The following is an 18,406-nucleotide window of genomic DNA, read 5'->3' on the forward strand; positions in this document are numbered from 1 at the left end:
TGAGCAGCAGTATACTGTGCTCATCAACTGTCTCTGTATGTATGGAATAAAAAAAAAAAATCAGACATATGCAGTCAAAGGAAAAAGAGGAGGGAAAAAGCCCTGTTAACATGGGGACCATTTCTTAAAAAAAGGCTTTTCTATTTTGGTTAAAAAAACCCCCAAAAACCAAAACCCAAATCTCCTCAACCACCACAACAAGAAAACCAAAAAACCCCCATGCTGGCCAACAAAAGTTGTGTGTTAACCATCCTAGCATTCTCATTATGCTCCTAGTCAATCTGTATTATCCTCAGAACATTCTTCTTTTACCATGAAAACTTCCCCAAAAGCACCGTAAAGAAAATAAGAGATCTGAGATTAGAAAGGGTTTTTTTTCTGAGCTATAAAGGGAACACACACCTCCCTGTATTTTTCTTTTCCCAGCACAAAGTATATTCGTGTAGACTTTCGAACAGTTCCAAAAGGAATTCCCAATTTAATATAAGAGATCAAGCCCTCTCCATATTCAAGCTTGAAAACCTCCCTTTCCAGCTTCAGTAGTTTCTACTTCAAAACTTAAGTACTGCAGTCCTTTACAATTCTACAATTCCACCCTCTCAACAAAAGATGCATGCTGTAAGTTATGTTATAAAAATCTAACTTCTTTAACTGTGATGCACTTCACTATTTTTCACAGGGGCAGGGCATTTACTGTTCCAACATTCAGTCAAAAAGACAGTTCTGGAAAAAGTTAAATCTTACTTCTGACCACTGATTTAAAGATAAAATGCTTAAATGTTTTCATCGTAAGGCATTCATGGACTTAAATACAATTAAGCAGCCCTCACAAAGTGTCAAGATTTATCTAAAATTACATTCTTTCTAGAAAGTAAAGATTAGTCAATTATTAGCATGAATTCTACTGGTATTAATTAAAGCTTTTTTAAACTAACCCTACTCTGACTTGGGTACAAAGTGATTTTGTATTACTTCAACTGAACTTTCTCAAACATTCTTAAGTGGGACTACTGCTACAGAAGGGCTGTTGGACCAGGGTTACTGACCCTGTGCTTTTAATCTCCAGCTGCAGATAACAGCAGGTCAGCAACCAGCTGCTCCTGACTCCTCCACATAGACACCACCCTAGTGTTGTTCCCCCTCCTGTCAGATGTCAAAGGGAAGTAGTGTGTCCTGAGGCTCTAGACTGCCTGAAAATTTTGGTATGCTTTCCAGAGGCAGGAAAATAGATTATGCTTCTCTCAGTTTTTGCTCTTCCAACACATGTAATAAATGAAGTGTGTCTATACGTCACCAATGATCACCTCTGCCATCTGTCATTATATCCAGAACTCATGTAAACACCAGAAAAATACACCAGCAATGAGAACCATGACGATACAGGAAAAAGCACAATTTCCATACAAGGACTGCAGCAGCCTTGGAGCCATTGTAGCTTAACTACTCCAGGGTCACTTTATTTTCAAATTAGAGCTTTCTCAATGGAATAATGCCCTCCAATTAATTTCAAATACTTATAGTGACCACAGTTACACCTTGACACACTCTCCCCATACCATGCTATGCAACTTTATCCACAGTAACAAAAGTTGACAATTTAAAGAGAATTATACAGAAGACTTAAGTCACTGTACCACATCTAGGAGCCCACTGTAGTAGTTGGCTTGACACTCAAGAGAGTACTTTGTCTTCCTAAAAATAAACCAAGGTCAGAAAAAGAAGGTACATCCAATCTGTAAGCACGTGTTAGCAAAATCCTCATGCTTTTATCAACTGAAAACAAAAATTAATTAAGACTGTAGTTCTAATTCGCAAAATCCTTCTTTCCTACCGTGCTTCCTTAACTCGTATCTTCAGCTCACAGTGATCACTGCTGTTTCTTCAAGTGCCAGGAAGGCAAACATGTCCATTTCAGAAGGCTAACTGGGAACAGCCACTTAAGACTAAATTGAAAGATCCTAGAAGTCCCTAAAACCTCCTTAATAGACATCCCAAGCCCACAGTTATATGTGGCAGAAAGGAATGCTTGAACTTCAATTGAATTGACTGAAATTCAGAGTCAGGTTAGCAGTATTCTCTTTCATGCTTACATGGAAACCTGTAACTGAGAACTTGCCCAGCAAAGATGAAGATTACAGCAGCTGAGCAACACTCAATTCTTCTGTCTAAAATATAATACTGTTAGCAAGTCTAATGCATATATACCTCTTTGCTAAATATCTTATATAAATAGGAAACACCACATGAGCATTAGATGCTTAGAACAATTACTATCTTCAGAAGAATTCTATATATAGGCCAAAGACTCATTATTTAAGGAAGACAAAAAAACATGTCAGAGGTGGTTAGGGGTGCAGTTAACTTTCAGATCTGAACCACTATGACAGCTGATCAGTGCTCATAAAGATGAGAAATGAATACTTTTATGCTGCTTTGAATAATTTTAAAAGTTCCAAAGTGTGTAAGAGTTAGCAGGGCTGTATAGCTAAGGACAAGAAGACTGTGACCTCCTTTCAGTAGCTGAAAGGTGTTAGATCAGCTCAACTGTAATATGCAATTTCACCACCAGATGAGAGTCATTTAAGAATTAATGTAAGAAAAAGAACAAATAAACCTCTAGCAAATATCTATTTTCATCACACTGATCACTACTGCTTTAAGCAGACATGCAGCAGACATAATAAAGTGTTTTCTCCTTGTTATTTTTGAACAGTAAGCTCTAACAGATTTAAGATCATCACAGCTGCTGCGGACAATCAAGTCTACAAAGACGGCTCCAAAACACCTTGGTATAGAATACAAGGCAATAGTTTAGATGCTTTCCACAAAGGTGTATCATTTCACAACTGGCACATTCTGTGTCTCTGAACCTAGTACCAATTCCCCCCCCTCCCTCACAGTTGCCCACCCATAAGTCTTCCCATCGTATTTCTTAAAAGAAGTTACATTTGCTGCCTTCTTTCCTCCCTAACAAGTTCATTATGAAACTAGTGATTTCCAATGCAAGTGACAGAATACCAAATACAGAAATGTCACTCTCAGTTAAACCTATAAAGTGAAATTGACTATATTCAAATTTAGTACCTCATTGTGATTGTAGAACTATATTATTTTAGCTACTTGCTTAAGAAGTGGTTCAGCGTGCTTTGGTGGTTCTTCACATCAAAACAGTGCCTAAAATTTTAGTATGGAACGTAACACTTCAGTAACAGGAAATGTTAATCAACACTACTAAGTACCATGCACATACTAACCAGTCTGTATTTGGCACCAGTGAGATAGGTGTGCATTTTACAGAAACAGGTGTGAAATAAAACATAAAACCTATTCAAGGTTGTGTAGAAAATCTGTGGTCAATCTAGAGATTTTAAGTCACATAACTTAAAAGCCATGGTTCCTGCTATAATTTCAATGACTCAGAGAAAATGCTTCCCTCCCCCATTTATCCCACTGATTTTTTTTTTCATTAAAACATTCTAAAAAGTGGTTGTTTGTGCTATATTAGGACTTACAAATCTATTCTTATGAATTTTATTTATTCAAGTTTTTCTCATTTATAATTTTGCCTCCCTAGGTTTCAATCAGCAAGTAAAACATAAGCTATATACCTGTTGAGTACAAAGTTAGAAGAAAAGAGCATAAAGAGGCTCCATTCATTTCCTTGGCAAGCATAACCGAGCATAGCTATTTCCCACGCCAATCTACCTAGCCCAGCACCAGGTACCAGGATATTAACTTTGGAGAAATCCCTGCAACAGAACAAAAATAGTAGTTAAGTCTTTATCTGATACCTCTTAACAAAACTTAAGAGGTCCAGTCAAACATTTTTCCCCCCATATACTTAGATACTATAATGTATTTCCTGTACGACTTTACTTGTTAAATGAAAATTGAGTCAGTTCTGCTCAGATAGGTTAATTGTACAGTCATAATAATTCACATAAATTACTCAAAAGAACATATACAACCCTCATTCAGAATACAGAGCATAATTACAAACCAATTTTTTTTTCCTGAAAACTTTTACAGGTATCAAGCTAAAAATCTTTTAAGTGAATTGAAGAAAGAACATTATCATATAGCACCATGTATTTTTCTATGAGGCCCACTGGTAACTAGCATATATTCCAGAAATCTTCTTGGTTACATCACATGCAAAATAAACAAGTATTTTGACATCAGAAACACAAAACAAACAAAACTTCCATAAGCTGATGAGCAATTCAGACTGTAAAAATCTTAGTTAACTTCTCAGCAACTGTGGGTTTTACATATACCGTTCACCAATTTCACTGAAGCACATTAAGCGATGTAAAGTTTCCTAAATCAGCTCTCTAACCCTTCATTTCCCATAACCAGGCATCAAGTTGAAGATGACCAGAAGATATCCAGCAGTACGTGTTTACTGAGATACCTAGAAAAAACAATCCCACCTTCCAAGTTCAGCAACTAATAAATAGAAGAACTAAGAATTTCAAATTTTTTTCCTCTTTCAGGCAGTATATACATATTATAACCATTAAACTTCCATCACAATGCAACGAAACCTTCACTCATAAAACAAAAAACACTCCCATACCAAAATGAAAATATACTTAATCTAAAAAGGAATAATTTTTCAATTTCCAGTCATGAACAAGACTTCATAATTTCATATATCAAAAAACCAAGTGTGAACACTCAGACTAACCCTCCCTTTTGCACATCGCCTTCAAAGACAAAAACATACTTGTATCAGTTTATATGCAACTAAATGAAGGAAGCCACAATCAGCATTTCCAAACCTACGAAAGAAAGCAAAATGCAAAGCCTCTGACTACATAAACATTCAGGATGCCAAAAAGGGTTCAAAAGTGTTAGCATGCTGCATAAGCATGAAGATGAGTGAAGGAGTTATGTAAATTATGAAAAGTAGTACATTTCTGAAGACTATTACCCAAAACCAAAAGAAAGCATTATTCTCTTCTAAAGGCCACACGAACTAATGAAGTAGTTTTAACAATGCCTTTTGGTTTGTGGCTTAATCATCTAATCAGTGAAGCCTCCCCAAATGGAAAATCAAAGTTCTTCTCATTCCTGATTTCCACTCCTTATACTTTCAGACTCTTTGTTTTGTGATTAACAAGAAGCAGGAAATCAAGACTTCGCTATTACTCAAAAGCACTCCTGTGAAGCAACACCTCTCCTTCCCTCTGTTCTACAAGGAAAGCCAGAAGCAAGACAGCCAGGGAAGTCCTACTGAAAAAAAGAAAGATTAATTCAAGTCAAAGACTACTTGCTCAAGATGAAATTTTTGCAAATAGGGGCCCAGAAGAAGGAAGAGTAAGAAAATCCACTTTCTGGGAGAAGCTAGACTCAATCTTACAGCTTTTTCTATTTGTAGTGGTACACTGTTATTCCAAATGTATTTCTAACCTATTTCATTTCCTTACAATTTATTTATGAACTATTTAGACTAGCTGTACACAGATTTTTGCACCCTCATCTGGACACTTCTACAATGAGTGTGTTGAAAAGCCTTACACCACTTCCAAGGTCATACATTGATTAGAAAAGAGACTTTTCTTAGAATAACCTAATAACTAATAACTATGCAAGTGTAATCACATTTCCAAATTTGTGCCTTTATTCATCCTAAAACAAGATAAAGCCTCTAACAGTCAAGTGAGTTGATTTTAAATTGCTTCTAATTGCTTTCTATCTTTTTATTCACAATATAAGATTTTGCATCTCTGAACTGATTTTTCCAATCCTCTCTAAGAAAATAGTTGATTTTAACTGCACTTTCCTTTGCACCTTCATTAAGTGATTGAAGTCTGTCTGGAAACTTATTAGCAATTTAACTTCTATCTATTCTCTTCATATGCATTGCTAGGGACTGGTACTGACCACCAACTTTGTTTTAGCATACAGACCACAGCTAATAGAATACAATATAATCAAATCTGAGTCCACCAACATTGACACTAACCTTCCAAAATGGTTCAAGAGCATTTTTAAAATCTATAATCAGAGAAATTAGGTATGTGGCAAACTTACTGCATAACAAGTAGTGACTGTTGAGAGTGTCCTGCTATCAAAAAATAAAATGCTCAAACACCTTTTGCTTTTCAAGATTTAAGAGGAATTGTTAGTGACAAACTGTTGATGAATTTAAAAAAAAATTAAGGTACGAAACCAGTGGCAGTGGGAACACTCCAATGCACTATATTATGCTAATTTCTGAATCATTAGAACATAAAAATTTTTAATTGCACAGAAACTGCTTTTTCCATGGCTACAGTCATAAGATAATTTAGAAGGCTAGAAAAACTGGCTTTCCTTTGGAGGATATGTAATTGCAGCAGTAGCAAATAAATTCCCGAATAACTGATAATAATCCAAGGTTATCTACAGTGAAACTAGCCTTGAACTAGCCAGCAGCAGCAGGATTTCTATGACACAGATCTAGCATTCATTAGGAACATAAATCAGTATCCAGCAAGCACTCATTAAAAACCTGTTAGGAAAGAAACATCGGCCTATTAACCTGACAGGTGTGGGGAGGCTGGCCAAAGAGCAGGGGGAGAGCTGTACTGTTTCGCTCAACTACTGAAACTGCAGCAGTTTCTTAAAAAGACAGTGGAGAAATAGCAGGAGCAACTAAAATCTGCCACTATTGTACTGCATTTTGCAGTGTGATATGTTTTCAGCTTTTAGAAGTTTAATGCCATTAATGCAGATTTTAACTTGGTGTCCTTTTTTTAAGGGAAAAAATACATGATAAAAATATAGGCTTTTTATTTTATGTCTGTTGTTGCTTTTAACAAAAAAATGATGGTGTTGAAGGGGTTAAACTGAAGTCCAGCAAAAGAAAAAATTTGTGTGTGTGATGAAACAGAAAACTCATTTTCATAAAATAAACACTGCAACTTAATATTATCTAATGATAAGAAGTGATAAGAAATATATAGTCCATACACAGAAGATCAGTGGAAACATCAGCATAGAATCACACTGTGAAATTCCTTCTTTCCTGGTGTCTTATCTCTGTAATGTTCGTAAACTTAGATAGTGAAGAGATCCAATTCTCAGTATAGTAATTTTGATTATTTTACTGTAATCTTCTTTTCAGAATTTTTTTTTTAAAAGACAACTACTTTTCAAATAAAATTATGAAGGTAGCTAAAAAGCACAATCACTTGAAGAGAAATTCTCCAAACCTAGCACCTGAGGTCTATGTAATTCCATGCAAAGACCTGTAAAGCCTTCACGGGACTGCAATACCACAGAAGACCTAGTTAGCTCTTAAATCCAATGTTTAAAGCAAAGTTTAGGCTAAGTACAATTTCTGACAAGATAAAAAAACCCTTCAAGGACAGATTTATTTAACTTTATATAAAATACAATTTACATAAAGCAGAAATTTTATCATCACTATAAATGTGACTGAGCACATGCAAAAACTATAGTCAAGCTTGGGCTTAGGACTAAAGCTACGTTTTTCAAATAAAAAGGAAACTTAAGTACTGGGGACTCATTTTGGGCTGTCCTGACAGTATGTCGGAACATGTAATAAATTGCTGGACAGCAAGATAGGTTAAAATTTCAAGTTACAGGCAGTTCCAGAGGCCAAGTTAATGAATAAAGAAAACTTTGGCGAAAATACCTATGTTTACTGGTTTTGGCCATGGAATGATAATTAGCTAAAAGGTTAACTGTTTCTTTGGTTCCTTTTGGATAAAAAGCTGGTGATCTTTACATCTTTTCACCTAAGTAGGAAGGGTAATGGTAGAAGTGAAAGAAAATAAAGACGACAAAAGAAAACAGGAATTAGAAAAAAAACAATGTATCGGTATGCTTATTTAGATTTTCAACTTAATGTTTCCTCAGAAGAATGCTATAACAAACACATTCCATCAATAAATAAAAATGTGTCTATATTTTACGATTTTCTCCTACAGAAAGCAGTCATCATGGTTCATCCAGATCCAAGAAATCCAAGAAATTTAAATGGCTTTATCAAAAGGTAGACATGAATAATGCAGGAAATCTATCAGTTCTCAGGAAGACCTTATCTCATGGGACTTCACTTAAAACTGCTTTGTTGATCCTACTAACAGATTCTGTGTTATGGTGCTAAGCAGAAAGAAGGAATTACTTCTGAAGAGGAACGGGAGGTAGAAACAGGTTTTGCCATTTTATTTTAATTTTAGATGACAGTCTTGTCAGAAAATTGGACTGAAACACAAGGTAACAGTATCACCTACTCACAAGACTGTTCTAATTTACAGATGCTTTCAACCATTGCTTGTATCTCTTATGCTTCCCAGAAGAGCGAGCATATAGAGCACTTCTCCTGCTCTTTGCTTACCAACTGAACCAATACAGACAGGCCAATCTTGCAAAGACCAACAATACAACACGTGCATGCATGAAGCAAAATGAACGATTTTAAAAATTTAAAATTTTTCACATGATTCCAATGCATAGACTCAATACTGTTAACAATGTTAACTAGAAATGGAACATACAATTCCACTGAAGCCATTAAAAAGTAGAAGGTGACTTGTACTGACAGATTTAAATTTAAAATATTTATTTCTCCATCTTTTTCAATGCAAAATACATACAGACAAAGCTGTTTTCATCATGCAGTGCCAACAATACACTTTTTCTCTAGCTCTTTCATTTCATTTCAGCAGACTCCAGCACTCCATGCTACAAAAGGGAACTCTATAAAGAAACACAAAGCTGCACTGAGGTTCCACCTACAGGCTTTTCTCCTGCCTTAGTGCCCACAGCAAGACCTCTCCAGAGGAAATGGACTTTGCACCCACTATACACAACAGACAGAATAACTTCGTTATGGTCAGTTCAGGCCCTGTCCATCCAGAATCACAGAATCAGAATCACAGAATCATCTAGGTTGGAAAAGACCTTGAAGATCATCCAGTCCAACCATTAACCTGACTGTTCTCAACTACACCATATCCCTCAGCGCTATGCCGACCCGACAAACATGTCCAGGGATGGGGACTCCACCATCTCCCTGGGCAGCCCATTCCAACACCTAACAACCCGTTCTGTAAAGAAATACTTCCTAATATCCAGTCTAAACGTTCCCTGGCACAACTTGAGGCCAGTCCCTCTTGTCCTATCGCCTGTTACTTGGTTAAAGAGACTCATCCCCAGCTCTCTGCAACTTCCTTTCAGGTAGTTGTAGAGGGCGATGAGGTCTCCCCTCAGCCTCCTCTTCTCCAGACTAAACAACCCCAGTTCCCTCAGCCGCTCCTCGTACGACCTGTGCTCCAGACCCTTCACCAGCTGCGTTGCCCTTCTCTGGACACGCTCGAGTAATTCAATGTCCTTTTTGTAGTGAGGGGCCCAAAACTGAACACAGTCATCGAGGTGTGGCCTCACCAGTGCCAAGTACAGGGGTAAGATCACTTCCCTGTCCCTGCTGGCCACGCTATTGCTGATACAAGCCAGGATACCATTGGCCTTCTTGGCCACCTGGGCACACTGCTGGCTCATGTTCAGCCAGCTGTCAATCAACACCCCCAGGTCCCTCTCTGACTGGCAGCTCTCCAGCCACTGCTCTCCAAGCCTGTAGCACTGCTGGGGGTTGTTGTGGCCCAAGTGCAGCACCCGGCATTTGGCCTTATTGAAACTCCTACAGTTGGCCTCAGCCCATCGCTCCAGCCTGTCCAGGTCTCTCTGCAGAGCCTCCCTACCTCGAGCAGATCAACACTCCCACCCAACTTGGTGTCATCTGCAAACTTACTGAGGGTGCACTTGATCCCCTCATCTAGATCATCAATAAAGATGTTAAACAGGAGTGGCCCCAAAACCGAGCCCCGGGGGACACCACTCGTGACCGGCTGCCAACTGGATTTAACTCCGTTCACCACAACTTTGGGCCCGGCCATCCAGCCAGTTTTTTACCCAGCAAAGCGTGTGCCCATCCAAGCCTCGAGCAGCCAGTTTTGCCAGGAGAATGCTGTGGGAAACGGTGTCAAAGGCCTTACTAAAGTCAAGGTAGACAACATCCACAGTCTTTCCCTCATCCAATAAGCGGGTCGCCCTGTCGTAGAAGGAGATCAGGTTTGTCAAGCAGGACCTGCCTTTCATAAACCCATGCTGACTGGGCCTGATCATCTGATTGTCCCGCAGGTGTTGTGTGATGGTACTCAAGATGAGCTGCTCCATCAGCTTCCCGGGCACCGAAGTCAAGCTGACAGGCCTGTAATTTCCCAGATCATCCTTTCTTATATATGGGCGTCACATTGGCTGCACTGGTCTCCCTTCAAACTGAAACAACTGCTTCCCTCCAGAACTGTAAAAAAGGAACAAGATTGACCAGCTAGCCTGCCCTGCCAGGGACGTTACTTCTTGCACAAGGGTGAGGAAGCACTGCCAGTTAAGTCTACTAATACACAAAGAGAACAGGCCATTCTGAACAACTCTGCTTCTCTCCTCAAAGAGGTAAGTACACCTAAGTAGAGGACCCTCCTATCACTAGGAAAAAGAGCACACTGACAACAGTAAGTAACAATACGTGAACTGAGAAAAGGTTTTACGTAAGTGCTACGACAGCTCCATAATCATTGTGAATATTAAACTTTTCAATAGGTATGTATGTAATACGTATTTTATAAATCAAAAAAATGTTTCATTTGACAAACTCAGACTTGTAGTAGAGATGTTTGACCTACACAATGATGTTTTGAGATTTCTGTAGAGACTAAAAAACCAACTGGTATTTTAGAGCCATCACAACAGAGAGACAGAAACACTGTCACATTAGTTGTGTTTGACAAAAACAACGACAAACAGAATTCCTGGTAAAGAAGCACAAAGATAACAACTTCAGATTCACTCAATCTGTTACCACATGTTGTTTCCTAATACCAATTAGAGATTTTGAAATAGAGTTCACTGATGATAAATGTAACTCAAGACTGTGCAACTTTAGTCATGTTATCTCTTCATAGCTGACTTAAGTTACCTCTCCCATAACAAAAGTGCTTTAAAAGCTAGCATACAGAGAACAAGGTGAACTGCTACCTTGAAGATTAGAATGATTACTTTCAAAGCTATGACTTTTTCTACACATCTGCACATCAGAGTTACATCAGGTAACCTATAGTACTTAATTAACTTTTATCTTATGTAGGGCACTATTAGCACTAAAAACATTGCAGAAAGTTCACCTTCAGATAAAACATTTTTAGTGGTGCATCCACCTTGAGATACGTTAGCCCAAGGCAAAAGAGAAACCAACCAACCATGTCCACTCCATGTTCTGACACCACTAACAGTCTTTACTAATGAAACTTAAAAGATGGCTAGTGGAAGGTATTTTCAAATTGGTACAAGTGCATTATTAGTGATTAGTGACAAAGAAGACCCGCAAAAACACCGAGCTATATCAAAGCTAAGTTCTGACCTGCTACATTTATGAGTACAAAGTTCACAAATTTTCCCACTGTTAAGTTTAAACTGAAGTATACCTTATGACTGGGCTGACTAAATGGCAGAACTATTAAACACAGAATCCTTACAACAGTAGTACCTTCTGAAATTCTACCAGTATACTTCTACTTAAAATTACCTAAAAAACCCTGCATCAGTGACTATTTTGGTGGTGTTAACAAGCAATGCAGTTAGAAAGCTACCCTCACACATGCAGCAAACCAAAAAGACTTGCCTTGTAACACCTGTCTGAAACCAAGGCTAAAATTAAGTATGTGCAGGTTAAATTCTGAAGGCAATGAAACTGTGCTAGAGGTTAAGAGTCTTCTTCCCTTTTTCCTCCTTCAATCATGAAGGGCAATACTCCTATTCGCTGCTGTCACAAGGGTCCTTTCCCTTTATCTGCAGCACATGCACTCTGAGAACCTGCTAACCTTCAAACTTTACCTTGCTGATTTAACTTCACAACCTCCTGAGATCTCTTACTTGAAAAGTTAGCAGATATTCCATTACATCAAGCAGCAGGAAAAAAATAAAATTATTTCTGGTTTACCTGGTATTCCTTTGTGACGTTTACCATTATGCTCTTTTCCAACACCTTGTATTAGAAACAAAAACTTTCTTGATTAAAAAATAAATTCCACGGCATTCACAGTTATTTCTAGGTTTTTAAATCCAAGCTTTTCACTACTCCATAAAAACTTTGTTAAATTCGTGCAACAATGTATGCCCACATAAAAATAAGTCTTAAAACACTATTACCATCTTTCTTTTGGAAAGTTCTTTACAATTTCATCAATGATCGGCTGGTAGCAGGAATCTCTCTCAGGCTTTCCTTCTTCACTCCAGTCTCTCACAAATTGCTTCAAAGTGGATTTTAATTTATCCATGTCAAATGTTGAAGCTGGTGTAATCTTCCCTCTTCCCTGATTAAAGTGGGGGAAAAAAAAAAAGTTAGTGGAAAATGTACCAAGGATCTTTAGTCTTGGGAGAAAATAAAAAAGTAAATTATAAACAGACAAAAGCCATGCTATAAGGGGTGTTGGAAGTTTTAGGTGACAAAACACTTGCCTTTCATTCCTGGGACCAGGGCTCAAATTCAACCTAGAATCCTAAAGAAACTGAGTCTTCTGGTCTCAGTTTGGCACCCAAGAGACCATGTTCCACATCAAAAACCCAATACATAGTATGGCATATCAAAGCAAAACTGGTGGTCCTTATTCAGGAAAGCACAAGTGCTTAAGCAGTGCAGAGGCTGAACTGCTTACCCTAAGAGGGTCCCTTTAGGTATTGATGAAGCAACACTGAGAAACTTAACAGCAGAGCTGCCCATTACTGTACCTTGCCTGCAGATACCAAAAAAGGCCTTCAGTTTCCATCTCTGCCAGCCTTTTGAGTGCATTTTTTTTTTTGACAGAGACACCACACTGAAAAAGCAGCTAAGAAAAAGTTTTTACAGATGAGAACACCAAAAATACTTGGCCTATCTAAAATTGTAACTGATTTAGAACGGTAAGACAGACAATACCATTTATGTTCTACACAGTTAACTGAAAAAGTAACAGGGTGGAGCAAAAACTCTGGGGTGAAAAACTGCTTTTTTACAGTAAGTGATTACTGTCTTTGCCAGATTCACAATTAGTTTTCATATGTGTAACTACAAGGACTAACAACAAATAGTTTTATTAAACATCAGCTCTACAAGATGTGAAAGACAAGAATGTGAAAATGTAAGCAAACAGGAAGTGAAAAAGGAGAAAATAAAGAAGACAAAAGGAAAAATGTGGGGAGGCCTGAAGGTGTGAAAAACAAATGTAGAATATCCCAATGTGTACAGAATTTAATTTTGGAGTAGGAAAAAGTCCATTTTAACATACATCATCTCCATATTCTTTGTTTTCAAACATATGAACGCAGTCATTCACAATGGTCTGTAGTATCTCTTGATTATGATCAATGCACTTCCGAATCTTGTCAAGGTGAGGAAGGAATTGAGGAAGAAGACTCTGTTGGTTAGCTGGGAGAGATTTAAACTGCCTTTCTGTTCTGTTCACTCGCTCATGCATATTCGTTCTAAAAAGCAAAAAAGTTTAAGCTATTTAGATATTTAGAAGCAATACACACACTAATTATAAATAATTCACTCTAAGCTACTCCTATTACAATTATTCATTTCATTAGATGCAGAAAGTGATCAGACTTTATAATTCTTTACTAGAGAACAAGTTTAAAATAATTTTTTAGGCAAGATGTTTGTTTTAAGCTCTAGTTCTACATTACCACTCTTTTTAACACATTGCAGTTTAAGAGGACCATTGTCGTCTTCTTGCAATTTCATAGTCACTCATTTCCAACACAAGTGATGACTACCTTAATGCATGGATATAGAAAATTTAATTAACAACCAGCCCCCAAACCCACCAAAACCAGTCAGATTGTTTCACAAATCAAATTTAAATTGAATGTATAGCTGAACGGTGTGGTAAACTCTAGCTACAGAAATAACAAGATGTGGAGTGAGAATAGGGATCCTCAAAATCAATTGCTTCTGAAAGAGCTGTAAAAGTCACAGCTGGATGATACTGGAGTCCTGGCAGCCACACCAAGATACTAAGCTACCTTTTTTTAAAAGCATATTCCCCTGAAGTATGAGTACTGTGAATTTGATCATGTAACTCCACCACACTGATCCAAGCTAAAAATAACTCTTCCACTTCCCAAAAATAAAAGTTCCACAAAAAAGGTGAATCTACTGCCAAGAGATCTGTTTTGTTCTTTCATCCTCCTTACCCAGAACAGTTCTGCCCTCCACTTTGTTCTAGCACTTACCAGGCCTGCCACAAAACTTGTTTTAACTTTTGATGTCTGATGGTTTAGCAAGTCAAGTTGGCTGAGTCATACGGACCTAGAGAGATGGGTCATAAAGCCAGGACAAGGGATACTGCCCCTTTTGGCAGGAGCAAATCATTTTATCTGGTCAAGTCGTTCTGCAGTTTCTCAAACTCTTGTGTTAGCATACAGCAGCACAGTGTTGAAAACTAGCCATCAGAGAGTAAGGTGCAACTGCTGCAATTTTAGTTGCACCCTCAGTCTGGAAATTTGACCATTTAATACCTCCAACATTACATATGTGCTACTGGGAAGGGCATGTTCATTGCAATAGCTGCAATAACTGGTTTAAAATGACATTTAGGAACAAAAAACAGAGCAGGAACAATAAAAAAATAAACTGATCCTCTATATAAAGCACATCAGCTTAGCCTGATGTCATCCTCTTGAAAGTTTTGACAGGAAAAAATCTTTGAACTATAATCCTTTCATGTTGAATTGCAACCTTCTAGCAGAATGAATGATTCACTGAAATCACAACTACACACAAAAAACGAAGCCCATATGTCTCCCAAAGACAAGAACTTTAATCTGGATTCACCTGAAAGTGTGTTATTGCCTTACTCATACAGACATTTCCAATGAAATTAACTACCAAGATATGTCATTTCACTTAAATTCAGAGTTATTTCTTTGAGGCAGAAATAATTTAATTCAATTTCTGTTCTGGAAATGTGAGTCATATCCTTTTGGTTATGTGTTTACTGAAAGTGAAGTTTTACAAAAGCAACCCAGAGTCACAGTTGAACATGAGGTTGAGAAAGATCTTCCCAGATGTTAAGATCTGAGGATACAATTACGTCACTGATATAAGTAAATTACAGTTGGCTGTTTCGCTAACAGTAATAACATAGTATTTGGTGTGGTCAAACTGAATTAGAGAATTCAGTTTGGAAGAGACACTGAAGTGTCATCTAGACCAACCTCCCGCTCAAACACTAGTCCTTAGAAAACAAAAAAACCCACAAAGATATAAAAACAGTAAATGGAAGAAATACTCTAAATACACTCTTCCCAAGAACGTGTCATGTGAAATTACATGTCATGTGTATTATATTGCAAAAAGGGTCCAGCACATACTAATGATTCACATGATGGGGGTTTATCAACTGAAGTATACAAATATGTAGTGTAACTACAAACCTAGGATAATGTTACATCTTAATTGATAAAAGGACCAAATGAGGGTTTTGAAATAATACCAGGAATGGATAAAGGAACTGGTAAAGCTGCCAGAGCAACCCTGAAGAAGCAACACTGTGGTTAAAACGAATAGTGAGGGATAACACTGTAAGACCATCAAGCAGTGAAATACCAAGATAACCGCACACAGGAACAAAAGCTACTGATAACACCTACTTGAACCGTGAGTGAGCTCTCCTCATTAACACAGTAAAAGCCCTTGCCCGAGTAGGAAAAAGCCCCCTACCAAGAGAAGCCCCTTCCTCACTGAACACGCGCAGTTAGAGAGGCTACTGTGACTAAAGGAGACGCGACCTCGCAAGGACCGATGAGAACGCGGGTGGCCAAACTTAACAGTAAAAAGTACTGTTAGCCGTCGCCTGGAATGTATAAATGCTTACCGTGTGTTAACCAAGGGGCGGTCGCTTTGTGGAATTACAGCCTAGCACCCATCTCTGCGCAGATATGAATTAAACAAGTATCTCGACTCTATGTGGTTTTCGGCTCATTGCATACCAGGCAAAAGGGCCCAGATTTTGGGACAACAGTTTCAGAAGACAGCTTATCAAAATACCGTCGAGGCCTGGAATTTTTCAGCCAGTCCACCTCACCCCGCAATTTGAAAGAATTTTGTTCCCTCATCCATTCAATGGATTCAGATAGAAAGTCGGGTCCCCCTCACCCTTTATCTCATTGCTGTGGGGCCATCAAGCCCTTTTCTGACTCAACAAATGTCTAGAAAACTAAAGCTATTAAAAAAGTGACATTCATTAGCCCTATCAACAGGTCCTATCTCTTATGCAAATTGGCACGTCTTTCACAAATTCCCCGATAACCTAAACACCGTGAAAGAGTTTGCATTTCTTTGCCAGGAAATGCTGCTGCTGTTCTGAGTACTTTACAGAGTCTTAAAGCACTTTATCTTATAAAAAGGGACCTTTCACAGCTTTTTCAGGTGCATCGTACTTCGAGATGGTCTGGGTTTTTTTTTTCTTTCATGCTTCCTAGCTGACAGACACCGATGCGACTTTGTGCGTATCCGAAAAGGAAACGGGAGCAGAAATCCTTTCCTCACTCGGGTTTCTGTACCCGGCTACAGGCACGGCGCTCCCCACGGCGCACGGACCCAGGGGAGCGGCCCCTCGGCAGGCACGGAAGAGCCAAGAGCTCTGGGAGCCGGGCTCCCGGAGCCCCGCGGGGCCGCCCCCACGGAGGGCGAGCCCTTGCCCGCTGCGGAGGCCGGCCGGTGAGAGGAGGACGCGGCGGGTGGGAGGGGACCCTCGCGGGGCCCCACACAACAGGCGGCAGGTCTCGGTTACCCGTAGTATCGGAAGGCGTTGATGATCCTCCGGAAATGCTCCCGCTCCAGCCGCTCCTCCTCCTCCTCCACCCTGGCTGCCGTGGCCGCCACTGCCAGCGCCCTCGGCTCTTGCGGCTGCCGCCTCCGCCGCTCGTCGCTCAGCGAGGCCGCCTGCTCCGCCTCGGGCTCGCCGCCCCTGCCGCCCGCGCTCTCGCCCGGCCACGGCACCTGCTCCCGCTCCTCCTCGTGGCCCCGCCGCAGGCCCCTGCGCATCGCCTTGGCCGGCGGATCCCTCTCGCCCGGGGGATGCGGCGGCAGCGGCGGCTGCGCTTTACGGGACACGGCGCACGTGGCCGACATCTCCACAACGGCCGCCGCCCACGGTCGCACCCGGCGCGCGCTCTCCCTCGGTCACTTCCGGCACGGGGGGCGGGAGGCAGCCGCCGCCCGCCAGCTTCTCCGAACGGGCAGGGACTATCGCGAGAAGATGGGAGGCGGCGAGCGCAGGCGCGGGCGCGGGCCCGGGCCGGGGGGAGGGACGGGACGCGGCGAGGCGGGTCGGCGCGGCGGCGGGCGACTGAACGATAGAGCCGCCACCCTTAGGCACAGGCAGCCCCCCGGGCAGTGCTCTAGAGCCGTGCCCGGTACTCCGTAGCCACGCGTTAGTGGTTACAAGGATGCAGAAGAAGCTCCCCGTGAATAGCGCTAGTCCCAGCCTGCCTGAAATGGCATCCTGGGGCTGCCGCATGGCAGCAGCCACGCTGAAATGCCTCTGGAGCGCACCTGAGGGGAATGCGTGCCTGTCTCGCTCCTCTGGAGTCCTCGCACAAAAAATGAATAAAGTGCAAGTTCAGCAGTTGTTAAACGCCAGCTCTTGCCCGGCAGGCCACCAGCCTCTGCCAGATGGGCTGCTCCAGCCTTTGGCAAGGTACAGAGCCAGCCCCGGGCAGCAGCTGGCCCCGAGCAGCAAGGTAGCTGTGCTGACGAGGCAGGAGCCACAAAGGGAGCTCTGCAAGTACCTCTGTGCCAGACTAAAGCCGGATTATGCTTTCTGAAAACAAGCACGAAGACCAACTGCAGGGAGAGAAAAGCAAGGAGGCAAGTTAAGCAGTGTCTAGCAACGCATGAGTCACTGGATACTAGATTTCACCGCACAATAACACATTTTAACCCAGATGACAACTGAGCACATCCTCCACCTGACAAAACTTGCCTGACTGGGTTCCAACACCCTCCGTTCATCCTTCAGCAAGTCACCGTGCACCTTTCCAACTTGCTTTGAGAAGAAGCAACTCATACCAGAGGGTCTCCTTTGTAAGGGTCCATCCCCTCCTTGGTTTGAGAACTTGAAGAGTTCACTGTCTAAAGTCATGCAGGAAGTGGTAGTCTTTTAGTAAACCAAGTAATCTAACAGGAACAGAAGTGTTTTTTAACACGCTAACCTCTCTGTGGAAATAGGACCATTCTCCCAACAGAACACTCATTTTGAATGTTTTCCAGTTTTCTTTGAAGTGAGGAACCTTAACAAAATGGATGCAAGTAAGAGAGACACAGGTCAGGCAGGATAATGCAATAAAA

General features: G+C 40.5%; 1 protein-coding gene across 4 annotated transcripts in view; it reads right to left on the reverse strand.

The window, feature by feature from the left end:
- The window catches only part of CARNMT1 (carnosine N-methyltransferase 1), a 36,216-nt gene that overhangs the window by 7,609 nt on the left and 10,201 nt on the right, over window positions 1–18,406 (reverse strand). For 2 of the 4 annotated variants that reach the window (XR_012621645.1, XM_074812542.1), the window contains exons 1-4: window positions 16,848–17,269; window positions 13,335–13,530; window positions 12,220–12,383; window positions 3,609–3,749 (exon numbers count right to left, since the gene is read on the reverse strand). Coding sequence is in view for 3 of the 4 variants with exons in the window: in XM_074812542.1 (XP_074668643.1) it covers window positions 3,609–3,749; window positions 12,220–12,383; window positions 13,335–13,530; window positions 16,848–17,188 (842 nt within the window). In the remaining variant the exon portion in view is untranslated. Of the gene's footprint in view, window positions 1–3,608; window positions 3,750–12,219; window positions 12,384–13,334; window positions 13,531–15,929; window positions 16,100–16,847; window positions 17,270–18,406 lie in introns of those variants that run through there. The other 2 variants (XM_074812543.1, XM_074812544.1) reach the window with 2 other exon arrangements.

Source organism: Strix aluco, chromosome Z (genome assembly GCF_031877795.1).
Source record: "Strix aluco isolate bStrAlu1 chromosome Z, bStrAlu1.hap1, whole genome shotgun sequence".
Classification (NCBI taxonomy): domain Eukaryota; kingdom Metazoa; phylum Chordata; class Aves; order Strigiformes; family Strigidae; genus Strix; species Strix aluco.